The 17,267-nt window shown below is 39.3% G+C and overlaps 1 protein-coding gene across 1 annotated transcript; it reads right to left on the minus strand.

Moving 5' to 3' along the window:
- Window positions 1-3,392: 3,392 nt before the first annotated feature.
- On the minus strand, window positions 3,393-16,742 carry btbd17a (BTB (POZ) domain containing 17a). Its single transcript, XM_062442272.1, has 4 exons — window positions 16,711-16,742; window positions 16,023-16,195; window positions 5,889-6,183; window positions 3,393-4,467 (listed from the first exon to the last, which is right to left on the minus strand). Exons 1-4 carry the CDS (start codon window positions 16,740-16,742, stop codon window positions 3,393-3,395), a joined length of 1,575 nt encoding a protein of 524 aa, XP_062298256.1.
- Window positions 16,743-17,267: the final 525 nt, after the last annotated feature.

Consider the following 17,267-nt stretch of genomic DNA (forward strand, 5'->3'; position numbering starts at 1 on the left):
ACAGGACTAATAGTTATGTGTGAGATACAGCAGTCACATTTTGGATCAGACTCAGGATATTTTTCAGCCAATCAGGCTTCAGGGCCGTGTAACCAGTAATTCATTTTATTAACTATATTAGCTCCCCAATTATGGTTCAGGAAATTAAAAAGAGCAAGACGTACTTCAGTCCTTTTTTTCTGTAGAATGGTTTTGTTAATTCTAGGAACTTTATTAACTCGAATAAAACCTGATGACAGTTGGTTTATAGTTTTGAAAAACCTTCTGGGTAAGACGATTCGAAGACACTGAAAAGGGTACAAAAAATTAGGAAAGGCCAATTTTTACGCATTGTTCTCTTCCTATGCCAATGATAAGAGCAGGTTATTATTACATTTGAAAATCAGACTTCTTATTTATTACTAATGGCAGAAAATTGGTTTCATGAAGAGAAGATCATTTCTGAGAACTTTTAATGCGTTAGTATTTGAAAACGGAATGAGATAAATGAAAAGGAACATCCTTTTGCTGCATATGACAAGCTGGGGCATTTTACTTGTTGTCAGAAAATGAACCAAAATCTTTTAAGATTTGGCAGCGGGAATATAATGCTTTGGATCATCTATATAACGCGAAAAGTCATAAGAGTATAGAGAAGACTTTTACTTTATACCATGTCAAGCAATGCCCCAAATCATAGGTGATGCTTTAAGAGCAATAAAAAGAGATTAAATTGCAATAGTGCAATAGCAACGAGCAATGTAGAAAACTCTATTTGGTTGAATGCCTTCTCTTCCTCCAAGGACACACTCTTTCTATAAGTTTGCTAATATTTGAGAACCAATGTTGTTTTAATAAAGCCTGTCTGGTGTACCGAAATTATCTGCAGCAGTACACATTCGAGATCCACAATCAGTGGGTTCTTTATCTTTCTTTAAAAGGGAGTGTTAGTGTTATAGTTGCTTGTGTGAGTGATAGTGGTAAGGAGCTGTTTTCTAATGATTCATTAAAAACCTTTAACAAAATTGGGGCTAATTTATCACCCAACTGCAGAAGTTGTAGGGATGGATCGGAGGCATATTTCTATCAAGTGTAGATATTGCATCATTAAGATCTGTGAGAAGTTTGTTGTGCTTTCTTTTGCCATGGGATGCAAAAGATATTATTTAAACTTTCCCATAGCGGTGAGTAGGAGACCTAAATTAGATAGACCTAGATCTAATTAAAGTGGTGCATGAACAGAAGTTATTATGGTTAGATCTTCTACTGAGACAACAGAACTGAGAAAGTATCTACCTATAAAAAATGATTTATATGAGAAACTGCTTGCTGGACATGTGAATAAAAAGAAAGGATTTTAGATCATGGATTCAAAAAGATCTCCACGGGTCGTTGCATCCATTTCATAAGCGCTGACAAAGACTTGGACATTTTCAGTACAGTAACATGGTTTTACGATTGGAACGATCTAGCAATGGATAAAGGAAAAAGAGTCTATATCCACTCCAAAAATAAGTTTATGGGTGTTTAAGTCTGGAAGACAAGACAGAAGTCTGTTCATAAATTTAATATTGTCCCATTGGGAGTATAAACATTAACTGGAATAAAACGTCAGCTTGAAATATGGTTCTTGTCACAATGATGTATCTTCCACTGGGGTCTGATTTTATATCTGAGGCTGTATATCATTAATGAATATTTCTACGCCTCTTGCATTCACGTTAAAGTTTGAGTGGAAATTCAGGGTAATCCAAGGTTTTTAAATGAGTTTACTACAAAAATATCTGCTTTTAAGGCTTTAATATGAGTGACCACTCTGCAGCATTTTACTGGACAGTTCAGTCAACGTGGATTTCAGCCAAGCAACCTAACAGGGTAATCTGGCCTGTTTGCTGCGTTATCTGACATATAAACCATAGACTTTGTTCCAATTGGAGCCGAGGTAGATTGTGCTATATCTATTATAACTGCATAAATATACTTAAGTAAAAGATCAAAACCACAACTAATGAATTATATGCACAGCAGATCACATGTGAGCTGCCAATGAAGTTATGACAAATCAAGAAATGACATGACAATTTATTTTTAAAACTTTATTAAAAATCTTTATTTTCAGATAACATTGATTAATGACAACTAATGAAACAGTGATTCTAGTTAACATCCTCAATCACAATGAACTACCAACAAGGTATTCTGACATCTACTGTGGTGTGGGGGCTCAAACGTGTAGTTTTGTAAATAAATGATGTAGTAATTAAAAGTAAAAGTAAAAAATTAAGTTCAATGGGATTATTTGGTGCCCAGTAAACTTGATTTGATGATTTGCAAATTAAAATATGCCTTGACATCTAAGATAAAAATGGGTCAAATTTTGTTTAAAAGTTAAACATTTTACATATAATTGTTGTTTCGATGAGTATGTTTCAATGCAAAGCAGATCCTAAATATATACTGAATATAGTCAATCACATGCTGGTGAAACAACTGTTGTGTGTAACTTCAAATTTCAAAATCTCTCAAATCAAACTTTGTCTAGTTTTAACCTCGACGTCAAGATGTCATCTGACATTAAATCAATGCTTACTGGGTGATGAATGACAATCGTTACCCCTTAATTGTAAATGGGGTAAAATAGCACCATTATTTAAAAAACAATACAAAGAAAATGTGGCAGGAACAGAACCTCAAACATGAAGGATAGGGCTGGCAATTCTTCTTAATGTCAACAAATCATTAAAAGCCTTCTAACTTCTTTACTCTGCCCTGTAGTTTCAGTGCCAAACCCACCGGTTCCTACTGAAGACATTAATTTTAAGAATTGGGTCACAATTGCATAACTTTTTTTGGTTTCTCAGTAAAGTTGGCTCAGTAATTTCTAGAAACTGCTGGGCACTGTGCTTTTTAGGAAACATTACTCAACTGGAGGAATTAGGGCATTTGTTGAGGACTATTTTCAGTGGCGGATTAATCCACATTTTGTGCTCTAGTGAGTATTTCCAGCAGTTGGTGGCGTTTGTGGGATTGAATCACAAGAAATGACGTGTTTTTAATAGTTTCTGGACACAAATGGATGGCTCAGAGTAATACTTATCAGTATTATTTTTGGTTTTCTGTTCAAGGGATTTGTCGACAGTAAGAAGTTAAAAAGTAGAATTTCACCAGACTAGTTATATAAGAGACACGTTGTGATTTTACATCGATTTTACAAAATGTCAGCTCTCAGATTCTCATGAATCAAGCTTTACAGTGTATTAGTTGCCCAATGAAAACAGCAGTTTAATGAGACAATGATCCAAACATCACACACGAGGAGGATTCAGATCCACATCCCCATGACGTGATATGAGTGAGATGTCACTTCAGAGGGTTGGAGGGTATGGGGTGATGTGATGGCTCAGAGAGGAGGGTCAGTTCTTGGTGGTGATGAGGGTTTGGTACAGTGGCTTCACCACAATGTGGAGAAGGAGGGAGCTGTCGATGAGGTATTCAGACGTCCGGCGGTACAGGTCAGCTTCGGCCAAGAAGTCGCCGTTTTCCTCGGTGCTCTGGTGGAAGTTGTAGACGTGTTTCACCACCAGCCTCCCCTGCTGCTGAGCCATCACGAGCACCGTCTTCTGGAAGTTCACCCCAGCAAAATCAGCACTGGACGTGGCTGGTGTGATGATGATGCGAGGGCGCCCGCCGTCCACTCGTGTTGGCTGCATGGCGCCCGTCTCCGTGTATATCGGCCTCATGCTGAGGGGTAACCAACGTGGTGAGAACATGGCGTTCCAAGTCACCCGCTTGCTGGCGTCATGGCCGCTGGGTCCCAGCTGAGTCTGGAAGCTGGTGCTGCGGTCATCTCGAGTTGGATTGTTGATGATCCAGGGTGACCCCCACACTGGTGAGAGGTAGTTCCTGGGCACGAAGAGGCTGCAGTTCACGTCAAAGTATTTGGCCATGTGCATTGGCGATGCAGAGTGAAACTGGTAGGACATATAGAGGAGGTCACGCACAGACTCCTGATAGCGAGCCAGGACCGAAGACTGGGTCTGCAGGCGGAAAAGCTCCCGTGGTGGCATCATGGCGTAGCGCACAGCTCTCAAAGCATTCTCTGCCGTCAGACTGTCTGGGTTGTTCTGAATAATCCAGGCCTCCAGCGCTGCAAAGAGCTCCATCTCACTCTGCAGGATGAGGTCTGAACGCTGCAGTAGAGACATGAGCAGCTGGCTACTGATGGTCACCCACTCTCCACTCTGAAGCACCGACGACAGGTTCCAGGCCAGATACTGAAGGCAGTTGTCCCTCAGAGTCACGTCCCCAGCAATCAGGGCGTACTGGTACCAACCAGCCACGTGACCCGAGGGGGAGTCCCGGGCCAGATTTTTGGTCATGTACTGGGTGATGCCCTGCTGGAGAACCACCACCTGATACTTAGTGGCCAGCTTGTGTAAAGGAGTGGCCTGGTCCACATTCAGAGAAATCTCTCCACAATACAGATACCTGCAGAGACAGGAAGTAGCGGTTTAATGTTGTAGCTTTTGAAGCACAGCATGCATTTTTTGAACTTAAAATTTAATGATGACACATCTTAGATCACAGTCTTTGGTTTAATAGATTCTTCGAGTCTGGATCACAAATATAAGTAATGTATGAGTCATCCTCTTTTTTGACGTTGTTCAGTCATGCTTCTTTCAACTCATGCAAATATCCAAAATTGGATTTTTTAAAATCTCCTACTGACTTAAGGCTTTATTTTTCCCCCACAGGAACAACAGTAATGCACTTTATGCTGATCAGTGACAGCTCCCACATTTGTTTTTATTTGCTACTGTTTTTCTTTTCCTGTAAAGCACTTTGTAACTTTGTGATAAACAAACAAAGTTACTATGATTAAGCTTATTACATAATGTAACAGTTATTATGTCTGACCCACATAAAACCCACAATTCCCTCAAGTGTGATGTAGAAACTTGAAGCCTGCATTGCACAAACACTGAGAATAGACTTTACAGTGAAGGAGGACACATCTTGTGTCCAGCAGTTAAACTTTTGAGATGAAATGTATTTACATGTTCATAAATTCTTTTTTTAATGAGGGAGAAGGAGGATATGGCATTTTAAGGATTTTAATGTGGTAAACCGTATTAGACACAGAATATTGTTCCAAGCAGAGTATTTTTGTATATCTTAATACTTAGCTTGAGGGGATCTTTAAATAAGGAAATACATTTTGTGAGCTGTAAATTATGCAAAGACATTCCAGTAGAGTCCCTGCATAAAAATATAGACCTGGAAATGTGCATGATATGTGCCCTTTACGTATCTTCAAACCTCCAAATGTCTCCTCACTAAAAGTTGCAGCTGAAAACAAGTGAACAATCAGAGTTCACTGATTGGTCCATTTGTTTTTTAGTCAATGTTGCACTCATTGATTGTGTGGGTCAGATGTAGGGCTGCAGTTGCTGAGTTCATTCCTCTAGTGCAGTGGTCACCAACCGTGCTCCTAGAGAGCTACTGCCCTGCATGTTTTAGTAATCTCCCCACTCTTACACACCTGATTGTAATTATTAACCTGGTATCAAGCCCTTGACAAGCTTCAGCTGCTTGATAAGGTGTTAAATAATTAGGAGCAGGTGTGTTAGAGTGGGGAGATTACTAAAACATGCAGGGCAGTAGCTCTCTAGGAGCAGTCTTGTGATCACTGCTCTAGAGCAGTGTTTTTTAATCCTGGTCCTCAGGCACCCTTGCCCTGCATGTTTTAGATTTTTTCCCCACTTCCAACACACCTGGTTCAAATGAGCTCGAATCAGCTCGTCATCAAGCTCTGCAGAAGTCTGATAACAACCCATTCATTAGACCGATAATCAAACTGAGTACAGCAGAGCCTCAAACTGAGAGGAAAATATGCTCTCCTGTCTCACCTGATGAACTTGTCAAACACAGCAGCACAGTCCGAGCTTTCTTTCAGGACCAGGGTGCTGCTGTTGCGGGTCAGCAGCATCTCCTCAAACACGGAGCTCTGAAGTAAGAGCACCAGCGAGTGAGCCTGGATCACCTTCACCTCATCAGCGCTGGGTGTCTCCACCCTGAGTGTCACGTCACTACCATTTCCCTGAACCAGCAGGGCCTCCAGACGCTGTACCAGGGTCAGGGAGTGGCTGATGGTGTCCCCGTTGGTGCCACCTCCATCTTGGGCCCCTTCTACCTTCAGCGTGCCTGGTGGATGTGAAGTAGGGACAGGTGGAGTTAGAGTAAGGGGAAATAATTAGAAACAGAATACTGAAGCAGGATTAAAAAGTAGCATGTGTTATAGTAATGTGCTGGATATTTATTGGGGCATATAGTGGGGCAGTGTCATCCAAATCCATGTCATTGATTAGTCCAGCTGCACGGGCTGTCTGGATAATGAGGGATTGTGGGTCATGTTTAATTAAAGCTTCGTCTCAGATGAGGCGGTTGTAGCACTCCTCCCCCCCTTCCTCCCTCCCTCCCTCCCTCCTCTTCTGCAGGCTGTGCTGTTACTGTAACAGGCAGTCTCTTGATTCATATTAGCTAAGTTCCTCTTTCTGATTCTTGATGCACTTCCTTTCTGCCCCATGAAAACGGAACAGTGTGAACTCCCTTTAAACCACTAAAGATACAGTCTCTGCTTTAGTCTGTTCACACACACACACACACACACACACACAGATGAGGATGTGTTGTAATAGCAGCAACATCATCTAGTGGCCATTACCAAGAACAACTTCAGTGAAATCAAGTGAAGTGTAGAAACCTTAGAGATTGTAACATCCTGTGTCATATCCTCTGTTTAACCAGAAAAAAAGAGGATGTAAAAGGGTTAGTTCACCAAATTATATATATATATTAAAAAAAACTACTTTTTTGTTTTGTATATTTTCCTTTTAATTTGTATTTGTTCATCTGTTAATTTATCCAATGTTATATTTCATTATCATCCCTCTGGTTAGACTACTTGCTAACAATCATGCAAAACCCTCTGTGAACTTTGGCTAAGTTACAGTTTCCTGTTATAATCTGGGTTTTGTTTCATGTTTGATATCATTGTATGTTTTGTGTTTTGCAGCAAAAAAAAGTACATATTGTATAATTACATCATTTATTCAGATGTGATATTATTCAGTGGCGTCTAACACAGAGTAGGATGGCCAATGCATTTGGAAAATGAAGTTGGTATATTAAAATTAAGTTGGAAAAAAGTGACAATATCTCTTGTTATTCTGATTTTAATGAACAAGTGAGTGTAAACTGTTAACTTTTTCGCATCAAATGATGGATGTGGATAACAATTCACCCAGAAGTATCTTATCTGGGACTGTATGAAACTTATATGGCTGAAAGGGGGGGGGGCCGTAATTTTATGTTTCATTTTGTTTTAAAGGATCTCTAAATCAATATGAATGTTTTCTGGCTAAATCCTCCTCTGAGTATGTTGTAATAAGCATTAGAAGTTTAATTGGAAAACAATTCCAGTATATCGTCTCAAAATTGACATTTTGTTTCTAGCGTAATTAAACCGAGTTAAGGCTGCTGTCCTCTGCATATGGCAAAATGAACATTTATGAACACTGGCACACACAGAAGCTGTAACATCTGTAAAGTTATGTGTGTAAGTGCACTGAAAGCGAAGGCAGACACAAAACATAAATCTAGAGTGACAGAAGCATAAAAGCTTCAGACAAAAGAATAATTTTCATACAGTACCTTATTGTATTTCTTCATTGGGAATAAATCTGCAACGGTTAATCGATTAGACGATTAACAGAAAAAGGAAAACATATTTTTTATAGTCTCTTAATCATTTAAATTTTTTTTTTTTTAATGAAAAAAAATCTTAAATGTAAATATTTTTTTGGTTTCTTTAGTTCTCTGTGATAGCAAACTGAATATATTTGGGGTTTTGACTGCTGGTCGGACATTTGAGGATGTTTTAAATATGTTCTGACATCTTGTAGACCAAACAATTTATCTATGAATTGAGGAGAAAAAAAAAAAGTTTAATCAACAATGAAAGTAATTATTAGTTGTAGCTCTAATTGGCAAGCACAGCCATATGGGTCATATGGGTTTTTACCCGTAATTGTTAGTGAACCATCCCTTAAATGCACAACTGAAAACAGCATTTATATTCATGAAGGGGAATCCATCCATTATTAGTTTGAAAGTTGTCTCAAACGCTCATTAACAACACTGTCTCTGGCATATGCAATCCAGCAATAATTAAGCAAGCAAACTACAATCAGTCAATTCCTGAAGTGACTAATTACAGTTAGACTAGACGACAAATGATCCAACACAACCTCCTTAATGATGCATTCTGATTGAGCTAATGAGCACTAACTCACCTGCAGTAGCTTCCCCCAGGTGAAGACAGAGAACCAAAAGCAGCATCCCAACGTGGGTTCGGTCTTGTTTCACCATCTTTTTTGTCTGGGTTTCTCCGTCTGCCCTGCTGGCTGTGTGGGACGAGGGGGTCTCTGTCTGAATGTGGGACAGGGGTTCCTTCTCACCACATCCGGTATTCAGATACACATAACCACATCGATGGGTGGAATGAGGCCTGGGTTGTTTCCATGACTACCGTTTTGATTTTGACTTTCCTATCCTTGGTTATTAGTGCTCGCTACATGGCATTGATTACTTAGGGAGGCCTCAGGGATCCTTAGACAGCTGTGGACTGGAGTGTTCAGGGTTTGACAGAGTTGAAACACTGTTATTAGATCTAATCTCCATAATCTGCTGTTCAGAAGATGACTTTATCACAGGCTGATTTGGATCCTGAAGCTACTATGATAGGAGATAAGTGAGAAAATGAAGCCGGTAGTTGCATTAAATCTGTTCCACATGCAGTTTAATCAAATGTGTGTCACTGTGTTCAACCAATTCAGCTCATGTGCGTGACACAGCAACATGTGCAATTTATTCACTGCTTCAGGCTATGGCACGCTTCGTTAGGAGACGTGTAAGTTATATGATCAATATATCAAATTCTCTCTTAATGATTTTTTTTTTCACTCATTGTTTTGAAAATATGTATAACTTCTAACTAAAACTTGAGCTCCGTTCAACAACCAAGTCAGTAATAATGACTGCAGCTGATATTCGGGCTGTTTTTAAGCTTTATGATCTGCTTTGTGGTATCATGTCTGTGCTATTGACCTCTGCAGTGTGCACGGATCACGTGTGGTGTCAGAGTCGATGGTGATCCCTGAGGATGAGTTCTTCTATCCCAGTCTGACTCTGGATTGAAAGGAGACCTCTGTGTCTGGCTGAGAGCCAACAGGTCAGTCATTGCCTAGTGGCCTTCATTGTCCTCATGCAAAACATTCAATTCCTCTTTGTATTTCTATTAAGGAGATATGTTAAACAGCTGAGGGATATGTCTGGTGATTTTTTTATATTTTTTTTTCTTATTGTCAAGAAATCGAACCAACAATGACCTGATTTCTTAAAAGTATTGTGTGTGTATCCAAAGCTTGAAATATCTTAAACTTCTTGTTCCTCTGTTCTGCAAAACTATTAAAAACACTGCTGCACTTGGTGACATGCTCCTTCATCCAGAAGAGTTTGGTCACATTAGTTTGTTTAGAAATGGCAACAACAGCGATCATGTTTTGAGTCTCTGGAGAGTAGTTCTGTGTAAGCGCACATGCCAAACAATTATGAAGGTTAGTGTTGAATTCAATCCCCTGCACACCGGTCTTTGTACGGACTCTGGTACAAAGTGGCTCCAACAGCAGCCAAGTTCTTTGTGATGAATGAAAAATGACTCTTTAAACTGAGCAGATCTGAATACCTTAAGTTTATTGAAGTCTTTCTCTCTAGTTAAGTTTATCTTTTTGAACTAATTATCTTAAGTTCAGTTATAGGTGCAGTGTGCAGATTTTAATGGCATCAAGCACAATGGAAATGGAATATAAAATCATAAGTAGGCTCTGTTTTAATTAGTGTATTATCATTGGTAAATAAGAGTCATTTTTGTTTGTTGCTTAGAATGAGCCCTTTATTTCTACATAGACACCACCATGTTTCTACAGTAGCCCAGAACGGACAAACCAAACACTGGCTATAGAGAGGGACCTTTACATTTGTCCCAAGTCTTGCGGTCACTGTGGCAATGGGAGGCATTTAGTCACCACTAGATGACAGCAAATCCTGTACACTGGTCCTTTAACTCACACGTTTAAGGCAGCAAAGAAACTTATGTTTAAATCAGCTTAAGATGTTTTACAGTGTTTACAAAGAACAGAGGTAAATGACATTAAATTCACTCACAGTATCAAAAAATTATATTTCAATGAATTCGGCAGTGGCATCTCTTTCCCTGGTCACTCTGGATAATCTAGGAAGTTTGCTGTCATCTATTTTTAGGGGAACGATTTATATACCTTCTGAAAAAATAGTCCCTTTGATAACCATTTATTTATTGTGCACTCTTTAAAAATTGTGTGTGTCTCAAAACCTGGGAATAAAACCAAAACTACCTGCCTGATAGGATACTGCTAGATGTAAGTGTGATAATGTTTTTTTGTCTTCTAATTTGTACTGTGGTATCATCCATGTTTGTATGTATGTGTGTAACCATCTCAAATCTTTACAACAACTGCTGCAGTCCATAGAGAGAGACAAAAAGGCTGCAGTCGAAGCCACAGTGGGCACCGTTCTAGACACTACTCACTGTATGCACACCTAATGTCCACTAGAGGTCAGGCTAGCTGCATCTCAACAGCTGCTGGGATCCAACTAATGCAAAATACTCAAAGCAGGATGTGAACCTTCACGTTGACTCAGGGTCTTATTACAGACACAAGCCTGTGACAGCGACTATATGCTACTTTACTGCCATTTTCAAAAAGGTAAAAATCATCATTAAGTATGTCAGCCGACTTAATTAAAAGGAGAAGAGGAAAGAGTCAAAGAGCTGGCCGGACACAACAATGGAAAATTAAAGAGCAGTCCATTTTAAAAATGGAAATGTACAATATGTGGACCCATACACTTGCTTTTAAGTGTGTATTCATGTATAAAAAATGAGTCTACTGTAAGTGCTGTTGAAATGTTTTTATCTGTTTATGAATGCATCCACTGTGTGAGTATTTTTTATTTTTATGTTTTGTACTATTTTATATTGTATGCATATGTACTGCATACTGCAATCTAAAGGGTTTACTAAATAAATGAAATTAAGCGTAAAAGTATGTTGTAATTGTGCTCTTTGTGAAATAATGTATTTTTTCTAAAGCAACACAGAAAGTTCCTTCTCTGCAGCTTTCCTTTTTCCCACAAACAAACCTTTCAATGTTTTCCTTTCAAGTTGCAAACAGTGATGACCTTTCTTTTCTGTGGTTACTAAGCCTTCAGGATAAGACATTTAAAATGCATAACTATTTACTTGAGTTAAAGGCAGCACTTTTTGCCAAAAGTATATAACTGTTACTTGAACATCCATTGAAACTGTGCATCTTCATACACTTTATCATGTTTTCTATAGATGATACCTGCATCTTCATTTAAATGTAAACTGATTGTTTGATCTATTTCAGTGAGCATAGATGTTTTACTGAGGACTGAATCTTTCACGCAGTTCCTATTTTACTGAATAATGGAACATTTGTGTCAGATGGAGTCACTGCTTAGGTATGATCTGAACAAATAACACAGACGTGTGATATCAGCCAACCAGATAAACATAAGATATTTCATGGCACTTATTAGTTTATCTTGCAGTTACAATAAAAGCAGGTTGCAAGAGTGTTTTCCACTGCAATACAAAGCCCAATACAAAACATACAAAATACAAAATACATGTACAATAGAAATATAAAGTAATACACAATATATAGACATTTTTTTAAAAGATAGTTATTTAGATACCTGTATTTAAATCATTATTCTCTCTTAAAAAGACATTTTTGTACATAAAAAAAGAACAATAAAGCATCAATTGCATGAATCAAAAATAAAGAAGAACAGATTTTCTGCCAAACAGAGGGCATGAAGTCATGATGAGTGCGTGTCTGAGCAGAGATAAGATGACAATGTTTGTCTGGAGAGCTCCTCATGTTTCAGCCGCTGAGAGTCTTATTGCTTGAAAGCTGCACAGAGCGACAGTTTGGAAAGCTGAGGTTATGGCAGTCGTCCAGACTGATGTGACCTGCCTCAGCATCAGTTTATCTCACTGCAGCAGCTCCATTAGCTCTGCTTTCTTTCTCTTTCTGTTTTTTTTTACTCTGACAGCACTGCAACTGCAGAGGAAGACTTGTTTTTGAGCTGTAGCTGTTTCTGGGAAGAGTGTAATGTAGGCAGATAAAGATGGACTATAAATCTGAATTGCCAATAATCTCTGCAGGCGTGAAATTGGCTCATCGAATTGTTGACCTCGTGCTGCAAATCAATAATTATTTTATTAGAGGTGGGAAGAACATTTACTCAAGTACTAAATATATTGAAGATGCAGCTTGTACAGCAGTATAGACTGGCAAAAATGACCTTTAGTTACATTTACACTGTAGTAATTATGATCCAGGAAGTGACACAGTTCAGATTGTGTCAATATCAGGTGACTTGATAAAATGATTTTGCCTTACTAAGAGGAGGCAGGTTCGATAAAAGAGGACTTTGCTTCAGGAGTCCACTGTTTGCTTCCTGTTTCCAACCATGACTGTTACGTTCCCAAACTGGCCATCTTTAAAAAGTCATATCATTGCAGTTATTACTGTTGCCATGATGATAAAGGTTACATAACTTTAAGAAAGTATAAACGTTTAAAGTGACCATTATAAACCCAAACCACAACCTTGACAGTGTTGTCACACCGTAAAACACCATCATTTGTAAGGGTTTGAGAAAGTATCATATGACAGTCATTACCGCTACTAGATGGCTTGAACATAACTAGAAGTCGTGGCTGGGTTGCTCATTTCACCATCCTGGAACCACATAAAAGAAGAGTCTGGATAGTGATTTCAGACCGGGCAGTGACAGCTTTACCAGACGTCCTTCATTTGCAGACCAGAGCAGATTAAGCTTTTGTTGCTGCACCAGCGGTTTGTCGTGCACATTTAGTCGGCAACGCTTCTTTTTGCCAACTGAAATGACAGTTATCAATGGCAACCACTATAGTTAAATAAAAGATGCCCAATTGTGTTAAAAACTGCCAAATCTGGTACCAATGGCCAGGTCTGGTCATCCCTTGTTGCTAGGCTATGATTTGACAGTCGTATCATATGAATTAAGTGAAAGGTCAGTTCTGTTTTTGAGGGTACAAATTCATAGAAGTACAACAACTGACTTGCAAGAAAATGCACTGTAGTGTATCTGTACTGCATCAGTGATTTGTTCTGGGTTTTCTGAGGTCATTACTGTCCATAAAAGGAAGATTGGATTTCTTATGACTGTGGCGACGCATATCAACCGCTGTATCAGAATCACCAAGCAGAAAACATTAAGCTGAACCCATCATATCCAGCTTGATCTCTATTTATTCCCTCAGCATCCTCTGCATCATCTGCCTCCAATCTAACAGGTCTGATCGATTATGAGTCACGTCCGTGCATGATGATTGGCTGCTGAGGTTCATTATTTGCTTGAGTGAACCCCCCTGACGACCTGTAAGGTTGGAGGTATAAAAAAAATATGTAAAAACACACATACAGTGATCAGCATCTGCAGGGTGAAGGAAACCAGGCAGGGTCAAACCGAGCTCACGTAATCCTTTGGTTTGTAAATGGTTTGTCAACAGACTGAACTGATGGATGAATTAGTTCTTCAAATCTACTCGTTTAATGCTCTGTTTGCTTTGGCGCTTTGCTATCGTCAACAATTTGGAGTCGTGAGCAGGGTTTCCTCTAAGGGTTTAGCTAAATTAAGGACACATTTGTCTTGTCCATAACAACAACGCAACTCCCAGATCCGCCGATCTCAGTGCTTGTAATTGGGTTAGTTTCAACTGCGGTTAAGAATACACACATGAAATTAAGAAGCTGCTGCTGCTGCTGGGTTTTATTATTTGGTCTGATCCCAGCTGGTGTGTGCTGCCGTCTACATCTGCCTCATTGAAGTCTCGGAGGAACTGGTCCCATGAAGACTTGGCCTAAACTTAAAGTCCAGATGGAATGAAAAACGCCTTTTTAAGCTTTTTAAGCTCACATCCTTGGTCATATTGTGCCACCAAGAAATAAAAATAAATAAATGTTCTCGTATTTTATTATCAAAATCCAACTATGTTTTCTTCCTTCTAAGATTCATTATGATGTGTCCACTTATCAATGTTCAAATCAAGTTCCTCCCGGCATTATGTCCCGCCTGTCTAACCCGTTTCATTTGGAAATACATCATGATAGAGAAGTTAGATACTCTTATAATACCTTTTTATTTGGACTTTAACCAAAAACATAGGTTGTAACTGTCAACAAATGTCAATAAGACTTGGAAATTTCTGCTATCACACTTAAAGCAACACTTTAATACTTCTACTACTACCAACAAACTATAGAATGGTGACAAAGTGTCAAAACATATATTTGGTATTTTAGTACTTGTAATTTATTGCCTGACTTATACACTGTTACATAATGTGCAATGAGCTTATACCTGCCATTATCTTGTCTATCAACTGTAGTTCTTACTAGAAAAGTGACTACAAAGTGACCACAAACAGTATATGCGATGTGTGTTGTAAGTACTGAATCTTAGCATGCTAACATGCTAAAGTAAGATGACAAACGTGGTAAACATTACACCTGCTAAATATCAGCCATTCTGAGCATGTTAGCATGCAGACGTTAGCACCCTAAGTACAGCATTACAGATAATCTACAGCTAGTATTACTGTAGAGATTTTATGGAAGTTTCACTGTCTACACATACTCACACACGCTTAAAATGAATATGTAGAATGTTATGGGACAGAGTTAAAAGCTGTTATAATTAATACTGTTCATAATAATAATGCATGAGCTGACATTGTGTAATGTGTTAGTTGTGGCTCGTATTGATTAACCTAATGACTCTGCAGCTGTCCTCGTCTTTGAGGAGCTCTATAGTGAATATCATTGTTTAGCTGTCTGGCTGCAACTTCACTGTTTATATAGCATCATTGTCAGCTGCAGCAGACAACTGAGAGAAAGAGCTCTAAAAAGCCACTGAACACTACCTGCTCAGCACCAAACAGCAAACAGACACAGTTAGCTGCAGACTAATTGGCGAACATAGTGGATCATTTAGCAGCTGAAGAGCCAGATATTTCCCTCAGGAGTTGGCGGAGAGCAAAATCAGAGCTTAAAGAGAGTGGATATTTGAATTACACTTACCAAGTAGACAGACACACAACTCTAAATGAAACATTGTGTTCTTTCATAACTGCTGGATGTGGATTTAAGTTTGCCAAAAAGTTCAACATGTCAACTTAACAGATGATGATATGTCAGTGTTGTGTTCTCTACTTCTGCTGAAAAGTGGTGTTTAAAAACATCTGTTACCGCAGATTTAAGTACAATTAAAAAAACATTTTGGTTTCTCTTTATGAAATTGAACTGGACATTAATAATCAAACTGCAACTTTGACATGTTACCTGTTAGTACAATGCAGTAAAGTATATATAAACCTTGCATTATAAGTGCAACTATAATAATTAGTGCTTAATACATACAGTATACAGTTAGTTTGCAGTATGGAATTTGGAGCCAGCATTAGACTACATACTTGCAGCTTTGAGTGTATTTATTTTGTCATTTTTCCAGTGTGAACGCATTTAAGACTCTAATTCTAGTTAGACGCCTTTGCAATATAGTACTGGAAGAAAGCCTAAGACACATAACCACTTTTTTATTGCCTGCCAGACTTAAAGTGGTTTTCCATCAGTTTTGTCCTGTATTCCTCCCTTCACTTCTCTCTTTTTTGATCCGTTTCCTCCGTCATTCACCTTTTTCCGTCCACAGATCAATCCCTCCCTCTTTCTCTCTTCCTTCCCTCACCCCCTCCCATCACATTTTCACTCCCCTCTGCCTCATTTCTCCCCTTTCCCTCTGCTCACTCGTTGCAGTGATGTGCTGGCCGCTTGGAGTCCACTTCTCCTCCTTCTCCTCCTCCTCCTCCACATCTCCACAGCGGGTGTCCAGCAGCGATGACGGGGACTCTGTAGGAGACACTGGGGGAACGACAGAGCAGAGAACTGGCTGAGACTCAGGTGGAGGGTCGCTGTTAAAACTGGATGTCAAGGTAGGACTAAAGAGATTGAGACTGACCATACAAGGTTAAAACAAAGCCAAAGAAAGCACTTTCCGTTCACTATTTATGCATGTGTGTCTAAACTGTTCCGCTATAAGAGGATGAAATGTTTCTGTTCCGTGTGCAATCAGCACTGTTATACATCATTTACTTCAAGCAATGATGGTGCAAGGTATTATAAAAGTTATTTAGGGAAGCAGGGAGAAAGTCTGGATTGTATCACTTCCAATTGTTTCATAATTGACACTTTGTTGAACTCATTTTTTGTATTAATAGAAGCGTTTCCGTGTTATTTCACCCCCCTGAATCTCCCAAGAAAGAGACATTTGTCATCATATCAGCCTGCATGCACTTCTGGATCCCATCTTCCTAACAACACTGACCACATGTCAGGATTTTGGCATCATGGATGACACTAACAGTAACAGTAAAACTCTTTAAAGTCAAATTCCAGTGTTGCCTGTCGTCCATCGATTATTTTGCTCAAGACTGACCGTTGCGAAACCTCTTCTCCAGGATCCAACATGAAGTCTGAAGAGGCTCTCACTTTCCTCAGAAACAGCAGAATGCACTCTCTTTGCACTGATGTGAAACAGTGATATGTCTGCTGTACAGTAATGCTGGCAGCAGCCTTTATCTGGCAGTGTTGTTGTTTCAGGTGCACAGTGTCTTGATGAATAATTAAAAGGATTCAGAGAGTTCAGCTCAGCTTCCTGGGCACTGAACCCCCTGCAGAGTTGCGTCGTATAGCCTCCAGCTATCTCTCAACCCTGGGAAGACTGTCCAACATCGAGTCTTAATGAGAAACATGCCTCGACTGGCCTCTGATCTTCAGACTGTCCTTTCAGCTGTCCTGCGAAGACGATGTTTTTTTAAGGGGGGATTATTTTGTTTGCTGACACTTTATTGGAGCGGCATTATGTTCTGTTACATCAATATTTTTCATTTAGCTGCAGTGTGTAAGAATACTGCAGCTGTTAATAAAACACCTCTGAAGTGAGAAGAACTTCATTACCACCGCCAGAATGAGCAGCACCCGGGGGACAGAGGA

The sequence above is a fragment of the Scomber scombrus genome, chromosome 21 (assembly GCF_963691925.1).
Source record: "Scomber scombrus chromosome 21, fScoSco1.1, whole genome shotgun sequence".
NCBI classification, from domain to species: Eukaryota; Metazoa; Chordata; class Actinopteri; order Scombriformes; family Scombridae; genus Scomber; species Scomber scombrus.